We start from the raw sequence: 23,297 nt of genomic DNA, 5'->3' as shown, positions 1-23,297 counted from the left end.
TCTTCAGGTGTCTATCTTTCTCTCCCCCTCTCTGTCTTCCCCTCCTTTCTCCATTTCTCTCTGTCCTATCCAACAACAATGACATCAATAACAACAATAGTAACTACTACAACAATAAAACAACAAAGGCAACAAAAAGGAATAAATAAATATTTAAAAAAAGTTATTGCTCTGTACTTAGCTTTAACACAGTATGGACTTGAGTTTTCTTGTGCGCTCTTTCACTGTTAAATATATACTACAGCACCTGTGTATCAGTAGAAAGACTTGGTATAACATGGTCTTTCCCTTATGCTGAAAAATTCTAGAGGAGTTTAAGATTGAGTCTATTTTCTCTTCCTAAGAGAGACCTGTTGGGACTCACACGAGTTTAACTCTGCAAGGTCTCAACATTTAAGTTGAATACTCAGTGTTCTACCACCTATTATAGGTGAAGGCTCTTCACAAATGTATCTAGTTTTCTCTATACTTTTTCTTTTAATCACTTGGTTGTAGCTTTTTTTTATTTTGACCTCCAGAATTAGTGCCTACACTATGAATCCACTGCTCCTGCAAGCTATTTTTTTCCCCTTTATCATTATTTTACTGTTGTTTTTCCTGTCTTTGTTATTGGATAGGACAGAGATTAATCGAGAGGGGGAGAGAAATACATCTGCACACTTGCTTCATCACTTGTGAATCAACCCCCTTACAGGTGGTGGTGGTGGGGGGAGGCTCGAACCAGGATCCTTATTCTGGTCCTTGCGCTTTGTGCCATGTGCTCTTACCCCACTGTGCTAATGCTGGGCCCCCATTCCTTATCTATTTTTTTCTTTCTTTATTTATATTTATTTATTCCCTTTTGTTGCCCTTGTTGCTTTATTGTTGTAATCATTATTGATGTCGTCATTGTTGGATAGGACAGAGAGAAACGGAGGCGGGGAAGATGGGGGGTGGGGGAGATAAAGATAGACACCTGCAGACCTGCTTCACTACTTGTGAAGTGACTCCCCTGCAGGTGGGGAGCCGGGGGCTCAAACCAGGATCCTTTCAACGGTCGTTGCTTTGCGCCACCTGCGCTTAACCTGCTGCACTATCGCCCGACTCCTGTTCTATATGGTGTTATTGCTAATTCATTTGTTTGTTTACTTAATGAACATGAAGACCCACAATTGAATAAAATATAACCTTGCTGCAGGAAACATACTGCAAGGAGCTGGGGGCTGGTTCACCTGGTTGAGTGCACACATTACCATGCTCAAGGATGCACCCAATTTCAACCCTCTGGTTCTGAGCAGTGAAGCAGTGTTCACAGGTGTCTGTCATTCTCTTCCCCTTGACTACTTCCTCCCTTCTCAATTTTTCTCTGTTCTATCATATTAACAAAGAAAAATGCTCTAAAAATAGGAAACAACTTTAATACAATGAAATAAGTACTTTAATAGACATGTGCACAGGCTACTATGAAACTGCAAAGGTGAAACATCTTAACTTTTTCCTTGCTCTTGCCCAGGGAACTAAGAACTTGTTTTCTGAAAGAGATTATACTTATCCAAGAATATGCAAGATTCAGTGAAACACATAGGCAGAAGAAAAAAGCAAATATGCAAATGTATGAATGACACAATAGGTTTACTTTAACTTTTTAGGGATGTTTGCTGACATGAAAAAGTTTGCACTTTATTTATTTAGTTTAAATTACTCCCCCCCTCTTTTTTTTAAAGCAGAGCATTGTTCAGCTCTGGTTTATGGTGGTGCGAGGGATTGAAGCGGGCACTTTGGGGCCTCAGGCATTAAAATATTTCATATAATCATTATATTTTCTCCCTTGGCCAAAAGACTGCATATTAAATGGATGCATTATTTTTTTTAAATTTTTAAAAATATTTATTTTATTTATTTATTCCCTTTTGTTGCCCTTGTTGTTTTATTGTTGTAGTTATTATTGTTGTTGTCGTTGTTGGATAGGACAGAGAGAAATGGAGAGAGGAGGGGAAGACAGAGAGGAGGAGAGAAAGATAGACACCTGCAGACCTGCTTCACCGCCTGTGAAGCGACTCCCCTGAAGGTGGGGAGCCGGGGTTCGAACCGGGATCCTTATGCCGGTCCTTGTGCTTTGTGCCACCTGCGCTTAACCCACTGCGCTACAGCTTACTCCCTATTTTTTTTTAATAATAGAATAGCAAGAGACTATAATGAACCCTTTCCTTCTTGCATATCATATGTATATTACCAGAGAGTAATGTTTAGCTCTGGCTTGTGGTGCAGGTGGTGGTGGGGGATTGAACCTGAGACTTCGAAGCCTCAGGCATGAGAGTCTTTTGCATAACCATTATGCTATCTCCTCCCATCTTACTGTTCTTAAGCATCTAACTCATGTATAATCTTGTTTTAGTCTCTATTATTCTCCCCAAGCCCCAGGTTTCTAATATAGATCCTAGACATATCTCCTCTTTAACAATCTCATTATATGTTTGTATGAGATTAATAACTTTAAAAAAAAGCTTTAAGCAATGAATGGATGATTTAGTAGATCTATTTGTAGATGACATTACAGAATACTGAAAATAGAGATGAAAAGGATATTTTCTTTCTAATTTGATTAACTCAGCAAAAGTGATTTTTTTTCTTTTTGGGAGAGGGGATCAGGTTTAGAGTATTTGTGCTCAGGGGCTGGGTGGTAGCTCATCGGGTTAAGCACACACGGTGCTAAACACAAGGGGTGTAAATACCCTGGTTCAAGCCCTCGGCTCCCCCACCTACAGGGGGTGTCACTTCACAGGTGATGAAGCAGGTCTGTAGGTGTCTGTCTTTCTCTCCCCCTATCTGTCTTCCCCTCTATCTTGATTTCTCTGTCCTATCCAACAACAACAGCAATGGTAACAATTAGAATAACAACAAAAAGGGCAACTAAATGGGAAAAGTGGCCTCAGGAGCAGTGGATTCATAATGTGGGCACAGAGCCCCAGCAATAACCCTGGAGGGAAAAAAAAAAAAAGAAGAGAGAGAGAGAATTTGTGGTAATTTGTAATAGCCAAAACCTGGAAGCAACCCAGGTATCCAACAACAGATGAGTGGCTGAGCAAGTTGTGGTATATATACACGATGGAATACTACTCAGCTCTTAAAAAAATCGTGATTTTACTGTTTTCAGCCCATCTTGAATGTAGCTTGAAGAAATCATATTAAGTGAAATAAGTCAGAAACAGAAAGATGAATATAGGATGATCTCATTCACAGGCAGAAGTTGAAAAACAAGATCAGAAGAGAAAACACTAAGCAGAACTTGAACTGGAAGTGGTGTATTCCACCAAAGTAAAAGGCTGGCATGGTGGGGGGAGAGTTCAGATCCTGAATTAGGATGGCAGAGGACCTAGTGGGGGTTGTATTATTGTGTGGAAAACTGAGAAATGTTATGCATGTTCAAAATACTGTATTTACTCTCAAATGTAAAACATTAATCCCCCAATAAAGAAATAAAAAAAAAGTATTTGTGGTAGGACCAGCTCACATAAATCCTATAAAATTTTAAAATATTCTTCAAGACATTAGAAGTCATGAAATCTTGAGATTAAAAGTGTACAATATTAGCTAAAAGTATACAATATTAGTAGTATTTCATATCTAGTGTAAAGACAACATAAAAACATAAAAAATCTTCTTCATTAAACATGAAGAAGATTGTTAATGAAAGTTTGTAGAAATCAAACATTTTGGGATGGCCTGAAGAAAATAGGCTAATGAATAATACTGAAAAGAAATGATCAGGGTTATAGAGGAACTAAGAGAAAGAACCAGAGAAATAAAGTATCCATTCTGTCAGCAATCTTAACATATAGGTATAGAAACCTGCCCAGCACTAGGAAATCATTGATAAAATTTCTGGTTGTGGGTGTGAAATGGTCTCCTGTGACAGTTCCTGTTTTCTATATTCTTTAATTCTACTGTTAGAAAAGTTCTGTAAATAAAGCATGTGGTCTTTATTGTATTTACAGAATACATCAAGATGGCAGATCACTATGTTCCAGTGCCTGGAGGATCAAACAACAACAACTATGCAAATGTGGAATTAATTCTTGATATTGCTAAAAGAATCCCAGTACAAGTAAGATATTTCAATGTGTTGGTTAAAAGCCAATTTAGCTGTTTTGATTAGGCACGGAAAACTATTCAACAAAAGTCTTTTAATTACTTAAAAAATTTGTTTTAAGTTATCATTTTTTGTATAGAGGCAGCCAGAAATCAAGAGGGAAGACGGTGCTGGAGTGTCAGAGACACCTACAGCCCTGCTTTACCACTAACAAAGTTTTCTGCCTACAGGTGGGGACCATGGGCTTGAACCAGGGTCCTTCCACACTAACATGTGCGATCAACTAGGTGTGCCACCACCCAGCCTCGAAAGTGCTTTTATATGGGGTAACCTATAGCAGAAGGAAAGACAGAATGGAATGATTGAAAGTGTCTTGGATATTTATTTATTGCTACCAGGGTTTTCAATGTAGCTTATTCCTGGTACTGTGAATTCATCACTACTGGTGGTAATGTTTTCCTCTTTTTTTTTTTTTAATTAAAATTTTTTTTTTTAATTTCTTTTTAAAAATTTTTTAGTCTTTATTTATTTGCTGGATAGAGACAGTCAGAAATTGAGAGGGAAGGGGCTGATAGAGAGGGAGAGAGACAGAGAGACACCTGCAGCCCTGCTTCACCACTTGTGAAGCTTTCCCCCTGCAGGTGGGGGCCAGGGGCCTGGGTCCTTGTACACTGTAACATGTACGCTCAACCAGGTGCGCCACTTGGCTCCATGAAAAATTAAAAAAAATTTTTTTTTTCCCTTTTGTTGCCCTTGTTTAACATTGTTGTTACTGTTGTTATTGCTGTCGTTGTTGGATAAAACAGAGAGAAATCAAGAGAGAAGGGGAATTCAGAGGGGAGAGAAAGATAGACACCTACAGACCTGCTTCACTGTCTGTGATGCAAACCTCCCCACACACACACAAACACACACACCACAGGTGAGTAGCCGGGGGCTTGAATCGGAATCTTCATGCCGGTCCGTGGGCTTCTGCCATGTGCACTTAACCTACTGCGCCACTGCCCGTCTCCCCCTCTTCTTCTTCTTCTTTTTTTTTCTTTAACTTTCTTTTTCTTTCTAATGTTTATTTGGTAGGACAGATAGAAATTGAGAGGGTAGGGTGCATAGGGAAAGAGAAAGGTACCTATAAGTGTGGGGTGAGGGCTAGAATCCAGGTCCTTGCAAATGGCAGGGTTGGTTTTGTGTGTGTGTGTGTGTGTGTGTGTGTGTGTGTGTGTGTGTGTGTGTGTGTTTCACCAGATCACTGTTCAACTCTGGCTCATGGTGGTGCAAGGGATTGAACCTGAGACTTTGCAGTCTCAGGCATGAGAGTCTCTTTGCATAACCATTATACTATCTACACTAGCCCTGTGTGTGTATAATTTTAATAATGGATTTATTGTGTTTCCTTATAGGCAGTATGGGCTGGTTGGGGCCATGCTTCTGAAAATCCCAAGCTTCCAGAACTTCTTTTGAAAAATAGCATTGCCTTCATGGGTAAGCCTCTTTGATATAACTGTTCTTTCCTGTCATTTTTGCTTATATCTACTCTGTATTCTGTTTGTTCTGTTTAATGCATTGGAGGGAAATTTCAGTGGTGTGGTACCTCTCCTTCTTTCTCTGTCTGTTTTCTTTTGCTGCCTGGAGTGTTAACCAAGTGAAAAAAGAGGTAACCAAGGGAAAAAAGTAAGAATAAATCTCTTGTTTGTATTCCTCTGTGGCCAAGAAGGGGATTTAATCCAGCATATATTGGGCCAATGAAATAATTCACTTGGATAGTGTGCTGCTTTGCCATGTATACAACCCAGGTTTTCGCCTGGCCCACACTGCGCTAAAGGAAAATTGGGTGCTATGGTCTTTTTCTTTTTTCTTTTTTCCTTAAACAGCACTTTTTTTTTAAATTTCTTTTTTCTTTTTTAATTTTTACTATCTTTACTTATTGGACAGGTAGCCAGAAACTGAGATGGAAGGGGAAGATAGAGAGGGAGAGAAACAGAGACACTTCCAGCAATACTTTACTACTTGCAAAGTTTTCCCCTGTAGGTGGGTATCAGGGGCTTGAAACCTGGCCCTTGTGCATTGTAACATGTTAGTTTAACCAGGTGTACCCCCACCTGGCCCCACTATGGTCTTTTTCACTCTCTTTCTGACTCTACTTCTCTGTCATTATCTAAAACAAAACAGCCACAGCAATTCAGCATATTTTTAAGAACCCTGCAAAAATTTTATTAGGTTTTATAGTTCTGCAAAAGATACAAAGATGAGTCAAATCATAGTAGCCCCCCTGCTATCTAGTTTATGATCTCTATGATACACGGTTTTGAGGGAGACAAGGAAAATGCAAAAGTAATTATGTAGAGGACATAAAAAAAATTTCACAGAGGCAAGGCCAAAATGTTCAGACATTATTCTTTTCTTGTTTTGTTTTAGGTCCTCCAAGTCAGGCCATGTGGGCTTTGGGGGATAAGATTGCATCTTCCATAGTGGCTCAAACTGCAGGAATTCCAACTCTTCCATGGAGTGGCAGTGGTGAGAAATTATTTATTTGTATCTTGAAATGCAGAAAAACTCAGTAGGATATTTGTGGCAATGGCTTAGTTTATTTATAATGTATTGGGGATTTTTGCCAAATAGTAGAATCCAAGTTGCTTAATGACAACTTAATCTTGATTCCTACATTTGTGTTCATACAATTTTTTAGTTTTAGGAATACAAAAACTGTCGCAGTACATAGATACTAATCTGTCATTTAAGTGATCTTGGGAATTAATTTGGAGAACCTATGGTTCTCAGTTTCATGGATCAAGCTCTGTTCTGTGGAGATTTGAATATTCTCCTGAATGGGACATCTAGATGGAATTAAACCTTTGAATCTACTTGGGTGGTGGCTTGAATCAGTAAGAAAATTCCTTAAGCCTACTTATTCATATGTTTGCCTGTCAGTGTTCTCTTGATATATTAACCCTCAATCTATTGATGATTCTCTTTGTATCTTTCATATTATCCAACTTCTATTTGTTTTTGATGAGGCCAGTAATCAAGTTTTCTTGAAGGCATGCAGAAGGATACATTTTTTTTTTTTCAAATTGATTTTTCACATATGCTTTGACGAGTGCCATGTGAAAAGCCAATAACAATATGACCCCCCTTCTTTTTTCTTAAAGCACTTAATCACAGGAAATGTGCATATATTAAAGCCTTTTTCAGATGGGAGGGCCATTGTATTAAGGCTGAACAGATTGTAACTCTTCTTACTCTGACTCTCAAGGGGGTTTATAATATCCTTTCCAGACCTACTGGGTCAAACAGTTTAAAATAAAAGGCTGAATTTTATCTTGTTTGAATGGAAAGACTATAGTATTCCCATTGTGGTTGAGTACTGGGCATTCAGAGAACATCGAATCATGACTCTGCTGAGACCAATAAAACCACCATTTCCATTTCCAAGGGCTCATAAAGATTGAATTATTTCCCAGGCCTCTGGCCCTGGAGCAGGTCTGAAGACACAAATTGAAGACATTTTGCCTGCTGCCTTTTGAGAAATCCGATGTGCTTGTACCCCACTCCCTATCTCATATGTTCTTGCATTTTTGTCAGTTTCTTACTGTGCACTCTATTTGCTGTTTTTATATAAGAACCCAAATGTCCAGGGTCCCCTATAACTAAATAACCATTAAACTCAAAGTTTGATTAGGGTTGCATGATGACCTTTTTTCCTCCTCATCTACCCTTAGTGTTGGATAAATGTGGGAGCATTTTAAGAAAAGATACAGCAGAAACTTGACGAGAGGCTTTTGTACTGCCCCTGAACCACTGTTATTTATTATAGGTCTTCGTGTGGACTGGCAGGAAAATGATTTTTCAAAGCGTATCTTAAATGTTCCCCAGGAGCTGTATGAAAAAGGTTATGTAAAAGATGTGGACGATGGACTGATAGTAAGTTACTAACCCTACGGAATGATGTCTTTCACTTGACCAGTTATACTTACTGATTTGGAACTGGGTTCATGGTTTCATCAGGCTAGTAAGTCAAGGAATTTAATTTATAAACTAAGGAAGTGACCTATATTTAGCATAAATATTTTTAAATTGCTTTTCAACAAGCCACTTACCTGAATAGATCATTAGATGCCTAAGTCAGAGCTTCTGCTCTTACTGTTACTTAAGATTCAGAGGGATAGATAGTGGGTGTGCAACAAAAAACACATTTACATTGAGAACCTGGAAGCCAGACTGAGATAAAAGCATCAGACTTATTATAAATAGGAATGGTGGTGAGTATGTAGTGTGTAGCAGAAATCAGACTTGTGAACTGAATGTCAGAGTTAAGCATGCTCTTTTCCAGGGCAGGAGGTGGCAGATGCCATTGAGCATATATACTACAGGGTCCAAGGTCTCAAGTTTTAGGTCAGTCTCTTCCTGCAGGGGAGAATCTTCACAAGTCGTGAGGCAGTGCTGTGGGTGTCTCTCTTTTCTCTCCCTATCTCTCCTTCCTCTATGTTGTCTTTGTTCTAGCAGATAGTTAAATAACTAACGACATTAAATAAACCTTAGAAAAATAGGCTATTAGACTTGTATACTGAAAATTATGAGTCATTACTCAAAGAAATAGAAAAAGACACTAAGAAGTGGAAAGATATTCCATGTTCATGGGTTGGAAGAATTAACATCATTAAAATGAATATACTACCCAGAGCCATCTACGAATTTAACGCTCTGTTATTTTCTCAGTAGTGTAAGTATTAAACATAGAGATCAAAGGGCAGCATTCCTGTGTGCATGTGCTGAGATGGGACCTGGGAGATCATCATACATTTGAAGCATGTGCTCTCATTGCAGACACCTTAGGCCCTTTAAAGGGAGAAAAATGCCTTACCCCTCCCCCCTGTCTCCCCTACTAACACTTCTCTTTCTCCCATATTTTCTCTTTCTTGCAGGCAGCTGAGAAAGTTGGATATCCAGTAATGATCAAGGCTTCTGAAGGTGGAGGAGGGAAGGGAATCAGAAAAGTCAACAATGCAGATGACTTCCCTAATCTCTTCCGACAGGTAGTGTACAAGTGGTTTTTGTTTTTGTAAATAAATATCTTATTTTAAAGATAGATGATCTAACTCACTATATAATTTGGATGTCCACAGTAGTGTATGTTTGTTTTTAATTTTGTCTTTAACCATTCTTTTTCTCCAACCTCCACCTATTTATTAGAAGGAGGAAATATCTGGTTCATTTTAAGGCATTCGCCAGTTAGGCAATTCAAACAGTAGAGTTATTTCTCATATAAAAGCACTCAATATTTTCTTCCCTATATGGTATGCATGGTTTATAGAACTTCATAGTATGAAAAAAAAAAAAAAACTAGTTAATGCCTTCTTGTAACTTTGCACCTCTTATGGTGACATTGTAGACAAAAAATGTGGTCTGTTTACTGCTGATCTACATGCTCTTGACTAGGTCATTGACTTTACCTCACATGAGTCAGAGTGTTTGTAGGTTCTGCCACATGTTCCATAGACCTTGCTGGTTGAGAAGTCTACACCTTGTCTGTCCTGTATGACTGCCATACTGTGCCACAGGACCGTTCAGACTGTCTGAGAGTTGAGGGTGGTTCAGGAAGGATACCCTTACCCTTTTGATTTGCAGGTAAGTTGGGGTGGCCATGCTAAAGGCTGGTGCAGAGGAAGTCAAAGAAATGTTATTGTAGAATTTTAGGATTGGGAGGTACAAGTCACTTCTGCCCCCACTGTACTCAGAATTGGCTTGACATTTATTTCTTTTTCTCCTACCGAAACCAAGAGAAAGACAAGTCAGACTACAAAAAAATAATAAACTGGCCTTTTAACCCCCCTACCTCCTTAACGTTTTGTTCTTTTGACTCTTTTACGGTGCACCACTTTTTTTTTTTACTGTCTTTTACTGATTCCCCTAGCATTTTATTTCTTCTTCTTTTTTTTTTTTTTTTTTTTAATTTTAAACCCTTCAATAACAAGCTTCTTTTTGATGGTCATGGGGTAAGGCAAAAATACTCTGTCTCATCCATTATTTATTATATAAAGAAGATGACAAAGGTATTTTGCTGCAGTTTCGTATTTTAAATCTCAGGATTTGAATTTTTGCTGTCTTTTACTATATATATATATATATATATATATTTTTTTTTTTTTTTTAATTCTTTTAAATATATTTTGTTATATTTTAATGAGAGCCATACTGAGAGACATAGATATGTGGGGTGGGGTGGGAGGAGATTGACTAAAACTCTACTGCTAAGCTCTGGCTTATGGTAGTATAGGGATTGAATAGGAGCATTGGAGCCTCAGGCATGAAAATCTTTTTGTATAACTTTTATGCAACCGCTCCACCCCGTATGTTTATCATGGATTGTCCATTGCCTTATGGAGTCTAAAGAAGAGGCATTTTGCTCTTCAATGCAAAAATGCATATTTTAAGAAATGCTAACTTCTTTAGATATTGCAAAACTTGCTGTTTATTGAAGATATTTTTTATATTTATTTATTTTCCCTTTTGTTGCCTTGTTGTTTTTTACTGTTGTAGTTATTATTGTTGTTGATATTGATGTCGTCGTCATTATTGGATAGGTCAGAGAAATGGAGAGAGGAGGGGGAGAGAAAGATAGACCTGCAGACCTGCTTCACCGCCTGGGAAGCAGTGGGGAGCTGGGGGTTCGAACTGGGATCCTTATGCCGGTCCTTGTGCTCTATGCCACTGCACTTAACCCACTGCACTACCACCTGACTCCCGGTTGGGATTTTTTAAGACTAACCTTAGACTATACATCTTCAACTTTTTTTTCTTTTTTTAAAAAAGATTTTATTTATTTGTAAGAAAGCTAGGAGTTGAGAGAAAGAACCAGATACCACTCTGGCACATGTGCTGCCAGGGATCAAACTCAGGACCTCATGCTTGAGAGTTCAAAGCTTTACCACTGCGCCACCTCCCAGACCACCATCTTGAACTCTTGATTCTAGAAGGGTGTTCTGTAATTTCACATGTCCCTAGACACTGGTGGAAAAAAATACAACTCTTTTCTAGCAATAATGGCTAAGAACTTTCCTGAATTGATAAAAAGTACACACTCAAAAACCATATGAATTCTGCAGGACAAGCACAGAAGGCCACACATGACCTTATCAGAAAAAAACCTAACATGTCACTTCATTAAAAGAGAGAAATCTTTTTAAAAAAATTTATTTTTTATTTTTTACTATTTATTCCTTTTTGTTGCCCTTGTTGTTGTTATTGATGTTGTCATTGTTGGATAGGACAGAGAGAAATGGAGAGAGAAGGGGAAGACAGAGGGGGGAGAGAAAGATAGACACCTGCAGACCTGCTTCACTGCTTGTGAAGCGACTCCCCTACAGGTGGGGAGCCAGCGGTCGAACCGGAATGCTTACGCCCGTCCTTATGTTTTGCGCCACCTGCGCTTAACCTGCTGAGCTACCACCCAACTCCCAAAAGAGAGAAATAAATCTCAAAGCCACTAGAAAAGATTACCTGTGAAAGAGTAACAATCCCTCACCTTTAGTAGCAGTGAAGCAGTGCTGCAAGTGTCTCCTCCTTTTCCTCTCTACTTCCCTCTGCCCTCTCAAGTTCTAACTTATCAAAAGAAAAAAACTGGGAAGAATGGCCACTAGGAGCTGTAGATTCTCTGGACTCTCTCAGAGGAGTCATAATAAAAACTGATAGCTGACCTGCACTCCATAATGATCCTGGGTCACTACTCCCAGAGGGATAAAGAATAGGAAAGCTATCAAGGGAGGGGATTGGATACAGTTCTGGTGGTGGGATTTGTGTGGAATTGTACCCCTCTTCTGGGTGTTTCCATTTTATAAATAAATAAAAAATAACTCATGATCCATTCTGGAACATGATGGCAGAGGACCAAATGGGGGTTGTGTTGTTATGTGGAAAAATGAATTCATTGATAGTATGTTTCAAAACTGAAGGTAAAAGTTCTTTGAAATAATATGCAATTGAAAAATAAACTAGTCTGGAACAAGGTACTTTTCACTCTTTGGAGTTCTTTGAAATACTTACCCTTTTGTGTTATTTGTGTAATCAAAACATTTTGTTCCTTACTGTTGTAACACACTATTTCATGCTTTTTCATATTTCTCTGTTAATACTGATTATATAGCTGAGAATGCAATAAAATTGAGATGCCGTGAGCTGTATTTCATTTACTCTCCTATCTCCAATTCTGAATAATACGCTTCCTGGTAGTCAAGCCATCTTCCTATTGAAATTGAAAGAGTCTATTAGGTTAGGAATGTACCATTCAAGAATTTGTTTTATTCACTTTGCTACTATAGGTTCAAGCTGAAGTTCCTGGATCTCCTATATTTGTAATGCGACTAGCCAAACAGTCTCGTCATCTGGAGGTGCAGATCTTAGCAGATCAGTATGGCAATGCCATCTCTCTGTTTGGCCGTGATTGTTCTGTACAGCGCAGGCATCAGAAGATTATTGAAGAAGCACCTGCTGCTATTGCTACTCCAGCTGTATTTGAACATATGGAACAGGTAGCTATAGTAAATGCTCTAAGTCTTGTTTTCTGAGGCCTATTAGAATGCAATTCATACACCAATCTGTGGAAAATGGAATTTTGGATAGGAATTCTGCATTAACTGGTTAGATTGTATTCTTTTCAGGCCATTAAAATACCTCGTGTAGATTGCAGGCCTGTAATGTCATATGCGTAACTCATGTTTGATCCTGGAGAAAGCTTCACTGCCTCTCTTTCCCTCCCTCTCCCCCTTACATATTATTTTTAAAAAAATATTTTTAAATTATCTTTATTTATTTGACTGAGACAGCCATAAATTGAGAGGAAGGGGGAGACAGGGAGAAAGACAAAAAGACACCTGCAGCATTGCTTCACTACTCATGAAGCATTCCCTCTGCAGGTGGGGACCAGGGGTTTGAACTCGGGTTCTTGTGCATTGTATCATGTGCTGTTACCAGGTTAGCCACTAATCCAGTCCCCATATTTGTTTTTAGTAGCATTCTGTCTGTATTTATTAATTTCTGTATTGATTAGAATATAGGTTAAGCTGTTGTGATAGAGATCTCTGAAAAAACAAAGCAACACAGATAAGACAGTCGTGTGTGTCTCCCCCCAGCCCCCAAACACACACCAGGGTTATTGCTGGGGCTCTGTGCCTGCACAGTTATTCCATACCTTCTGGTGTTCATAATCCCTACCCCCTCTTATTTGACAGGTCCTCATGCATTCACTTTACCCAATGTGTACCACCCAACCTGCAGTTAAGATAGTTTTTTTTTTCTCCCCATAGTAATTAGAGATGAACTCTTCAGGTATAGGAGAACAATTTTTTTTTTTAATGTCGTCATTGTTGGATAGGACAGAGTGAAATGGAGAGAGGAGGGGAAGACTGAGGGGGAGAAGGAAGATAGACACCTGCAAACCTGCTTCCATTCTTGTGAATCCACTCCCCTGCATGTGTGGAGTAGGGGCTCAAACAGGGACCTTTACACTTGTCCTTGCGCTTTGCACCACCTGCGCTTAACCCGTTGTGCTACTTACTGCTCGCTCTCTTTCATCTTGCTGTTCGTAGTGTGCTCTCATCTGAATGGTTTAAACTGGCTTGCATCATCATGCTCATGTTCCTTTCCATAGAGAGAGAAAAACCAGGTGTAGAGGTCTAGCATGTTTTCAGTACATGATTCATGACCATACATTTCACTAGTGCTGACACTTAGTCAAGCCTTAGTCACTAGATAGTTAAAACAGAGGCTGGAAATTCTAGTTTCCTATTTCTTACACAGGCCCTTGCGCTTTGCGCCACCTACGTTTAACCGTTGTGCTACCGCATGACTCCCTGTTTTGTTTTCTATTTATACCTGATAGAATGAAGTTGCCTGTGATCACCATGTGAAAAGCATTCTCTTTCCTTTTTTTTTTTTTTTTTTTTTTTTTTTTTTTTTAGTATTTTGTTTATTTATCAATGAGAGGGATAGGAAGAGAGAGAGAGAAAGAACCAGACATCACTCTGGTACATGTGCTGCTGGGGATTGAACTCAGGACCTCATGCTTGAGAGACCAATGCTTTATCCACTGCACCACCTCCTGGACCACAGCATTCTCTTTCCTAACTTTGAATTGTGTGTCACCCAGGGATCTTGTATGTAATAATGTGGACTTTGTTTTCATGTGCTAAAAAACTTTGGCGGCTTTTTTTGTTGTTGTTGTTCGTACAGGGTTATTGCTAGGACTCAGTGCCAGCACTGCGAATCTACTGCTCCTGGAGGCTATTTTATTCTCCCATTTTTGTTGCACTTGTTATTATTATTGTTGTTAATGCTGTTGTTGTTGGATAGGACAAGGAGAAATGGAGAGAGGAAGGGAAGACAGAGAAGGGGAGAGAAAGACACCTGCAGACCTGCTTTACCACCTGTGAAGTGTCTCCCCTGCAGGTGGGGGTCGGGGGTTTGAACCCAGATCCTTACGCCATCTTTGTGCTTTTTGCAACCTGCACTTAACCCACTGCACTACCGCCCAACTCCCTGGTGGCTCTTTTATAACGTGTTCATAGTGCATTTTCCAGAGACTTTCTGTAAGATGTATTTCACCAGCTGTACAAGTTTAGCTACTCGTTTGTCTTTCTTCTTTCAGTGTGCAGTAAAACTTGCCAAAATGGTTGGTTATGTGAGTGCTGGGACTGTGGAATACCTTTACAGCCAGGATGGCAGCTTCTACTTTCTGGAATTGAACCCTCGGCTACAGGTGGAGCACCCTTGCACAGAGATGGTGGCTGACGTCAACCTTCCTGCAGCACAGCTCCAGGTGAGTCAGTCTATCCTTGGTTTAAAGATTTGCCTAGAGCAGCAATGTCAGAGATTTCTGAAATACTGGTTTAACCAGTGTCTGATAAGAGAAAAGTACCTCCTTCCCTGGTACATCTAATGTTTATCTCTCATGCTATAAGAGTTAGTCTTCCTTATGTGGTTCAAGCCTAGGAGTATTATTATATTTTTAATCTTCATACACTTGACAATAAATGGTCATATTTTAGAATGAAGCATTTATTTGCTTGTAATATCTTATTTACTATTAAAGAGAGAACATCAATCTAGTTTATGTAGTGTCGATGGCTGAAATCAGGATTCCATGCTTGCAAGTCTTGTGTGGTGTTTCATGTAGCACCTCCAGAGTCACAGAAACCTTCAGACTGGTGTTTCACTCAAATGCTTTAATTATCAAAGCTTTACAACTTTATAGTTGTCCTTATTCCTTGTCTTAGTGTTTCATATTGAAACCGTTCCATATTTCAGTGGTGGTACACATTTATTTTTTATTAATTATTTTTATTTGTTACTGGATAGAGAGAGATAAATTGAGAGAGAAGGGGGAGATAGAGAGGAGGAGAGACAGACAGACACCTACAGACCTGCTTCACCGCCTGTGAAGCAGACTCCCCCGAAGGTGGGGAGCCAGAGGCTTGAACCGGGATCCTAACTGATTTTTTCTTTTATTAAATTTAAAGTGACAACTGTCAATATGATTTTCTCTGGTCAGTCTGGGAAATAAATTTCATAGGAAGCACTGATAGCTAATGATAAGCTTTGTTATCATTTCTATCTACCAAATTCTTTGCACACATGGGGAACCTTTTCTGTGTTTTCATTAAATACTAAGGATTTTATTTCTCTAGTAGTTTGTGGAGATAAGAGGACTGTGATATAATTAGGACTTTTTAACTATCTGAGCTTTTTGAGATCTTGTTTGGAGGTTCTAACAGGGAGTGCAGCTATTCCCATACTCTCAACTGACCGAAGACTGGTCCGTCTTTATTCGACCCAGCACACATCTTCAGGAGGGATGGACATGGAGTGGTGAGGGAGGAAGGGGACGCCAGCCAGATCAGCCAAATCAACCTTGGCAGTCAATGGGGTGACAGATGTCGCAGCCAGATCACCCTCACATCCACTATATGAGCTTTTTGAATAGCTGTTAACATTCTTTCCCTGGACATTTTAATTCTGGAGAGGTGACAATAGAGAAAAACACATTTCTGTTGTACCTGGAATTAGGGGACTTCTTTTATTGTGTTTTTATTTATTATTGGTTCGAGACAGAGAAATTGAGAGGGATGGAGGAGGTAGAGAGGGGAAAAAGACAGAGAAATGGTGAATCAGGACTGCAGCCATCCTCTCCCCTCACAATTTCTGTCTCTATCCAATAATAAATAAATAAGTAAATAAATAAATAGAAAACAAAAAATGCTTGCACCAGTTGTGAAGCTTTCCCTCTGCAGGTGGGGACTAGGGGCTTGAGCTTCAATTCTTGGACACTGTAATGTGTTTTTTATTTTTATTTATTTTTAATTTTTATTTATTGACAAGAAATATTGACAAAACCATAGTTAACCGTCCATATTGAAAGCCCAAAGTGAAACATACTGTGGTGGTGCTGGTTGCATTGATTGGGTTGGGACCAGCAGGTGCAGTGTCAATTGGTCTGAACTGGGAGAAGCATGCAGGAAAATGAGCCCCACCCTAGAGGTTTCAGGACTGGGAGAAACATGGGCTTTATAGACAAAGGGGAAGGTTCGTGCTGTCTTAGGGTTTAAGAAGGCAGTAGGTAGTTATAGTCTAAGCAAATTATTTGGCAGTCGGTTTAATTTTGAAAATCTCATTGTTAGGATTTGCTGTGTTATACAGGACCTCACTATAATTTAAGTCCTTTTATGTTATTTACATATAGCTGTATCTTATAAAGGAACACCAGAGCAGTGCTTAGCTCTGGGTTATGGTGGTGCTGGGAACTGAACCTGGGACTTCAGAGCCTCAGGCATGAAAAGTCTTTTTGCATAACCATTATGCTATCTACCCCTGCCCACTATTTATGTTTTAACCAGGTGCTGGAACTTTTACCTTTTAGGAGTGTGAACTATTTAATAATTTATCAGTAGTGACATATTTTATTGGAAGTAATTTAGAAGTAGTCTTTCCATGACTGTAGAATACAGACTGTAAAATTGAGTGCATTAAGTTGTGGCTACTGAAAATTCTTAGTTTTTGTGTTTTAAGTGACTGATGTTTATTTTATTGCCTTTCAGATTGCTATGGGAATTCCTTTGTACAGGATAAAGGATATCCGTATGATGTATGGTGTATTGCCTTGGGGTGATGCTCCCATTGATTTTGAGAATTCTGCTCATGTTCCTTGCCCTAGAGGCCATGTTATTGCTGCTCGAATCACTAGTGAAAATCCAGATGAGGTAAAAACTACCACTTAAAAGATTTACACTTTGTTCCTAGTGAACTTTAACATTAAGATCATACATGATAGCATGATGAAACTGGAACTTTGGTGATAGTTGCCCTGAGACATGTGTGTTGTGTGTGTGTGTGTGCACACGCCTGCGTGCGCGTGCACATGCGTGCTTATATGGAGAGAGAATGCAATGTGTGGCTGTATTCCTCGAAATTTTAATTAAATGCAGTTGGATTAAAAATGCTTTTTTGGTTTTGTTTGTTTGCCTCTCTTCTTTGCCATAAGGGTCATTGCTGGGGCTTAGTGCCTGCTTTATGACTATACCACTTCTGGTGGCCTTTTTTTTTTTTTTTTTCCTTTTATCATTGAGACAGAAATAGAAGAAGAGGGAGAGAAACTTACAAGTATTGTTCCCTGCTTGTGACGTTTCCAATTTGCAATTTAGGACTTGGGCATGAACTTGAATCTGTGTGCTACCACATGGCCCTTGAAAAAAAAAGAAAAATTCTTCCCTCAAACTATTTTTTTTACTGGGGCTTCATCACTACAGTCTAACTTTTTCTGGGAGAGACAGACAAAAAAAAAAAAAAAAGCAGAAAGATAACATACCACCAAGCTTATACCTAGTTTATGCCCATGACAAAGCAAAACTACTTTCCACGTGATTTATCTTCCTGGCTTCTCTGACAAATATTTCAACCCTATTACTTAGTGTTTTATTTACTCTTGTGTTTGTCAGAGAGAATTCAGAGTGCTGTTCCTCTCTTGAATATGAATTGGCAGTTACAAAAGCCTAAGCTTCATGCCTGCAAGTCCTGTGCCCTACCTACCAATTTATCTTTCTGCTTGTTTGAAAGTCTTGTTTAAGTTTCTTAAAGATAAAAAAAAAGGGGATGGTATCTAATTATGGAGTTTTAAAATATCTTTGAACTTCCACTGGAAGTGGACATTTATAAAGGCAGACAAATAAGTGATCTTTACTCGAGTAAACATTGGCCATTTACTTCTGATTGCTAGAGAATTCAGCAAGTGGGCAGATGTAGATAGCATAATGGTTATGCAAAGAGACTCTCATGCCTGAGGCTCCAAAGTCCCAGGTTCAAACCAGAGTTAAAAAGTACTCTGGTAATAAATAAATAAATTAAGTTAATATATATATATATATATATATATATATATATATATAAAGAATTCTCAGCAAATCTGTAATTCTGAATGTTATCTTTTAAGCCTTTCTGATTTTTGTGAATCACTCCCTTTTGTGTGTGTTTGATACAGAGTTTAAATAGTGGATTTCTTTGTATTCTTTTTCTCAGAATTATAATATGCCTCTCATATTCATTTTCTCACAGGGTTTTAAACCTAGCTCAGGAACTGTTCAGGAACTGAATTTCCGCAGCAATAAGAATGTTTGGGGTTATTTCAGTGTTGCTGCTGCAGGGGGACTTCATGAATTTGCTGATTCTCAGTTCGGACACTGCTTTTCCTGGGGAGAAAACAGAGAAGAAGCAATTTCGTGAGTATGAAAGTATTTGATTGGTTTTCTTTTTATTATTTATTAATGAGAGAGAGCAGGAATGAGTTTGAGTGAGAACACTGCTGTGTCACATGTGCTGTAAACGATAGGACTTAGGGCATTATGCATCTAAGTTTGAAGCTCTGCATAGTACTGAAGCTTCCTCCAGTGGGATGGGGACTGAACTTAAACCAGGTTTACATGATGACATAGTAGGACTATTTTATATATATTCATATTTAATATATTTACTTATATGTAGTTCTGAGTACTGAGACAGCTACCTAGTGCATAGTAAAGCATTTGTTTACCAGCTATTTTATGACTTATCTTTCTTTTTTAAAAAATATAAACATATATAAATATGTTTTTTACTGACTCAGTAATGATTTACAAGATTATAAGATTATGAGGGCATAGCTCCACACCAGACCCACTCTGTAGTTCTCACACAGTCTAACAGACAGTTTTTCACTACTTTTAATTTTTTTTGACATCTTCATGTATTTCAATTGTCTATATGATTGAAACCATCTAGTTCTTGTCTATCACTTGTTCATTTACCTCACAAAGTACATCCACCTTGCATTCTGTTTTTTTTCCTGAACACAGTACAGTGGTATCTTTTAAAACTATATATTATAGTATTCTGTGGAGTATATCTCCCATGACTTTTTAAGATTTATTTTATTATTTAAGAGAGGGAGGGAAGAGACAGAATAGTGAGATACCATAGCTAATCCACCATACACAGTGTCCCTTTGTAGTTCAACATAATTCTAAAACAGGACTCAATTTTAATGCATTTAATGCATTTTAAAAAAATATTTATTCCCTTTTGTTGCCCTTGTTGTAGTTATTATTGTTTTTGTTATTGATGTCATCATCAGATAGGACAGAGAAATGGACAGAGGAGGGGAAGACAGAGGGGAGAGAGAGACACCTGCAGACCTACTTCACCGCTTGTGAATCCACTCCCCTGCAGGTGGGGAGCCGGGAGCTCGAACCCGGATCCTTACACCAGTCCTTGCACTTTGCACCATGTGCACTTAACCCGCTGCGCTACCTAGGCCCGACTCCCCCTTAATGCATTTCTTCACCAGTTATTTTATGACTCTTCTTTTTGACCTCAGACTGTATGAGAAGGTCAAGAAAGAAGTGTTAGGAATCATACTAAAAACTATATACTTTTCTTTAATTCATGAGCTAAACATTTCCTCACAAGTTCCAGTATTCATCTCTATATTTAATCAGTCTCTGGGGAGTAAACCAGTACCTCATGTATGTGTAGTAGTGCTATGAGTCATCTTCATCTTGGTTTTTCTTCTTTTAATTTTTTTCGTCGTCTTTTATTTATTGGCTAGAGACTGCCAGAGATTGACAGGGAAGGGAGTTACAGAGGGAGAAAGACAGTGAGGCATCTGCAGCACTGCTTTACCACTTGCAAAGCTTTCTCTTTGCAGATGGGAACCAGCGGCTCAAACCTGGGTCCTCACGCACTATAACCAGGTGTACCACCACCTAGCCCCTTCATCTCAGCTTTTCATTCTTCATTTTGAATAACACAGATAATTATGAGAGCCATCCTGTCATCTATCCTCACCCCTTCCCGTGCTGTTGGTGGTCATCCCATGTGCTGGGACTCAAAATTCAGTATTTCGCACAGATGTAGGCAGATGCTATTCTAAATGAGCTAGCTCATATCCCTGTCTCACCTCTCCCACAGCCTTTCTATTTTAAATTGTCTATTTTCTAGACCAAGCCTTGAACTCAATGCCTCTGATCTTGGAATTGGAAACATAAACTAGGTAGTGAGTAAGTCTTAGTAGTATTGATTTCTGATTATGTTTCTTTTATAACTTTTTTGAAGAAACTTTTCCTTTTTTTTTCTTTATCTTTCTAACATTTATTAGGACCGAGAAATTGAGACAGGATGGGGAGATAGAGAGGAAGAGAGATACACACCTGTAGTCCTGCTTCACTGCGAACCTCCTGCAGGTGGGGTGTGGGCCTTGAGCCTGGGTTCTTGTGCTGAGTAATATGTGCGTTTAACCTGCTATGCTGCCAACAGTTCCCCCAGTCATTTTTCTGAAGTAGAAAACTTGTCAATTTTTCTCTATTCTGTCCTGTACAAATTGTAATTGTAGTTTGTCACCACAAACATTGCCTGGTAGGAATTTGTCTTTCCCTGTTTGCATGCTTTTTTGCTTTCTTGCTTTGCCAAAATGAAGACTCATGTCTGAGCTTGCAAACTGGTGACTTTCCAGCTATTCTCAAACACAGATGTGTTTTGATTGACATAGAGTGTTAAGTTTTGTTAGTTGCCAGTACTTAAAACTGGGACGTTGAAGATCGCATATGGATTTCTGCCTTCTTTTTAAAATGGGAGTGATAATGACAACATTGGTTTTGCATTCCACTTGGCAAACGCTAAGCACAGCTTTTTGTGGCAGCTTCTTTTAGAGGAAACATGAACTCTCTGGTTCACACAACCCCTATCCAGTTTGCCTCATTCATTTTCTTTCCCAGACTGGTCTCTTGGTATTTCAGTTAACAGTGCTGGTTAGATAGATCATTGCCTGGCAAATCTTACGACCTGATCTAGAATTCTTGCTCCTTATCCCCTGACCTCCTATATATTTCTCTTCAGTATGAAAGTAACTAATTTAACTTCTAGCATGTAAAAAATAGTCATTAAATAACTTGACTTCTGGAAAACATGCTAAAAATTCATTAAGGTCTTTTATTTATAAAGATTTCTTATTTATTTATGAGGGAAGGAGTAAAAGTAGAATAACTAGGAGAACCAGAACATTTCTCTGACATTTGTCATGCCAGGGACTTATCTTGGGACATCATGTCCATAAGTCAGGCTTTCTACCCACACTGCTGCCTCCTGTACTGCTTCCCTACTTTAACTGTGACGCCCCCACTCATGAGGATTATTTTTTTAATTCTGATGACCAGAGCAATGCTCAGTTCTGCCTTCTTGTGGCACCAGGGGTCAAACCTAGGACATCTGTTACCTCTATCATAAGAATCTGTGTTCCGTTCCAAGAGGTGGCCTAGTGGATAAAGCATTGGACTCTCAAGTGTGAGATCCCGAGTTCAATCCCCTGGCAGCACATGTACCAGAGTGATGTCTGGTGTCCTCTCTCTCTCTCTCTCCCCCCCCCCCATGAATAAATAATATATTTTAAGAAATCTGTTCATAAGCTTCTATACTAACTCCATGTTTGACTTAGTTTTTATTTCTGTTTTATGTAGAGAGAGATATGGCCAGAGTGAGCAAAGCACCATTCAGAACATCTATTAAATTTGACTTGCTGTACTATTGGAAATTAAATCCCGAGCCTTATGAATGTGGTGCAGGTGCTCCCCTAGAGTGGTTTGCATATTGTCTGGTTTCCTTCTTATATCATGAGAAATGTATTTGATTGAAGCTTTTATGGATGATTAATCAGAATTCATAAGTTTACTGATTTCTTGCAAATTCTATCTGGATTCGGTTGTGAATGAGCATCCTCCTTAGTTCTTTGAATTCTTTGTTTTCTTTCCTTGCTAAAACTCCAGCTTTTTTTTTTTCTTTTCTTCTGAGACACATTTGTTCTGTTCCTCCAGGAACATGGTGGTGGCTTTGAAGGAGCTATCTATTCGAGGTGACTTTCGAACTACAGTTGAATATCTGATCAAGTTGTTGGAGACTGAAAGCTTTCAGTTGAACAGAATTGATACTGGCTGGCTGGATAGACTGATAGCAGAAAAAGTACAGGTGTGTATTTCTTCTTATTCAAAGATCTGCAATTGGGTTTTTATAGGCTTGTGCTACTAGCATTTAATATTAACTTACAAAATTTACTTGACTCTTAGTGCTCTGAGGATTTTTGTACCTGATGTTCTTTCTGTGTCTCTTATTTTCTTCCTTCTTTCCCCTTTCTTCCATACTCCTCCCTCCCCCTTTTCCCACCTCTCTCTCTGGCTACTTCTAACAGCATATTTGACTGACTGCTGTATTCACTGTTCAGAGTTCTAATCCCTGTACCCTGGAACCACCTTCCTGGTGTATATTTGAAAATAGACATCTAGGGATTGAAATTCTTTCTCTTTACTCATTTGATGTTAAATCTGGTTGAGATTTACTAACTTCTATATCTAACTAGTGTCCCTAAGAGTGACATCATTTAAGTAAGCAGAGCTATCCCCTCTCCCACAATTTCTGGGCTATGCTAAATTATTCAAGAGTTTATGCAAAGTCATTAGATTCTTGGAAGATATTTGAAGTTCTCAATTTTGTTTATATACCATAACTTAGATTATCAGTAGCCTAATCTTTTTCTTTATTGATTTTTTTTAATATTCCCTTTTGTTGCTATCATTGTAGTTTTTATTGTTGTTATAGATGTCATTGTTGTTGATGTCATTCTTGTTGTTGGATAGGACAGAGAGAAATGGAGAGAGGAGGGGAAGACAGA

At 38.7% G+C, this 23,297-nt stretch overlaps 1 protein-coding gene across 8 annotated transcripts in view; it reads left to right on the top strand.

Annotated features, from left to right (window-relative positions):
- The window catches only part of LOC103108101 (acetyl-CoA carboxylase 1), a 338,374-nt gene that overhangs the window by 155,646 nt on the left and 159,431 nt on the right, over positions 1 to 23,297 (top strand). For all 8 annotated transcript variants that reach the window (XM_060203908.1, XM_060203911.1, XM_060203907.1 and 5 more), the window contains 10 exons: positions 3,975 to 4,084; positions 5,467 to 5,548; positions 6,482 to 6,580; positions 7,881 to 7,987; positions 8,989 to 9,099; positions 12,382 to 12,591; positions 14,706 to 14,876; positions 17,152 to 17,313; positions 18,662 to 18,825; positions 22,447 to 22,597. In XM_060203908.1, the coding sequence (XP_060059891.1) occupies positions 3,975 to 4,084; positions 5,467 to 5,548; positions 6,482 to 6,580; positions 7,881 to 7,987; positions 8,989 to 9,099; positions 12,382 to 12,591; positions 14,706 to 14,876; positions 17,152 to 17,313; positions 18,662 to 18,825; positions 22,447 to 22,597 (1,367 nt within the window). The remainder of the gene's footprint in view (positions 1 to 3,974; positions 4,085 to 5,466; positions 5,549 to 6,481; positions 6,581 to 7,880; positions 7,988 to 8,988; positions 9,100 to 12,381; positions 12,592 to 14,705; positions 14,877 to 17,151; positions 17,314 to 18,661; positions 18,826 to 22,446; positions 22,598 to 23,297) is intronic.

The sequence above is a fragment of the Erinaceus europaeus genome, chromosome 12 (assembly GCF_950295315.1).
Source record: "Erinaceus europaeus chromosome 12, mEriEur2.1, whole genome shotgun sequence".
Lineage (NCBI taxonomy): Eukaryota > Metazoa > Chordata > Mammalia > Eulipotyphla > Erinaceidae > Erinaceus > Erinaceus europaeus.
This window is presented reverse-complemented; position numbering and strand designations above follow the sequence as displayed.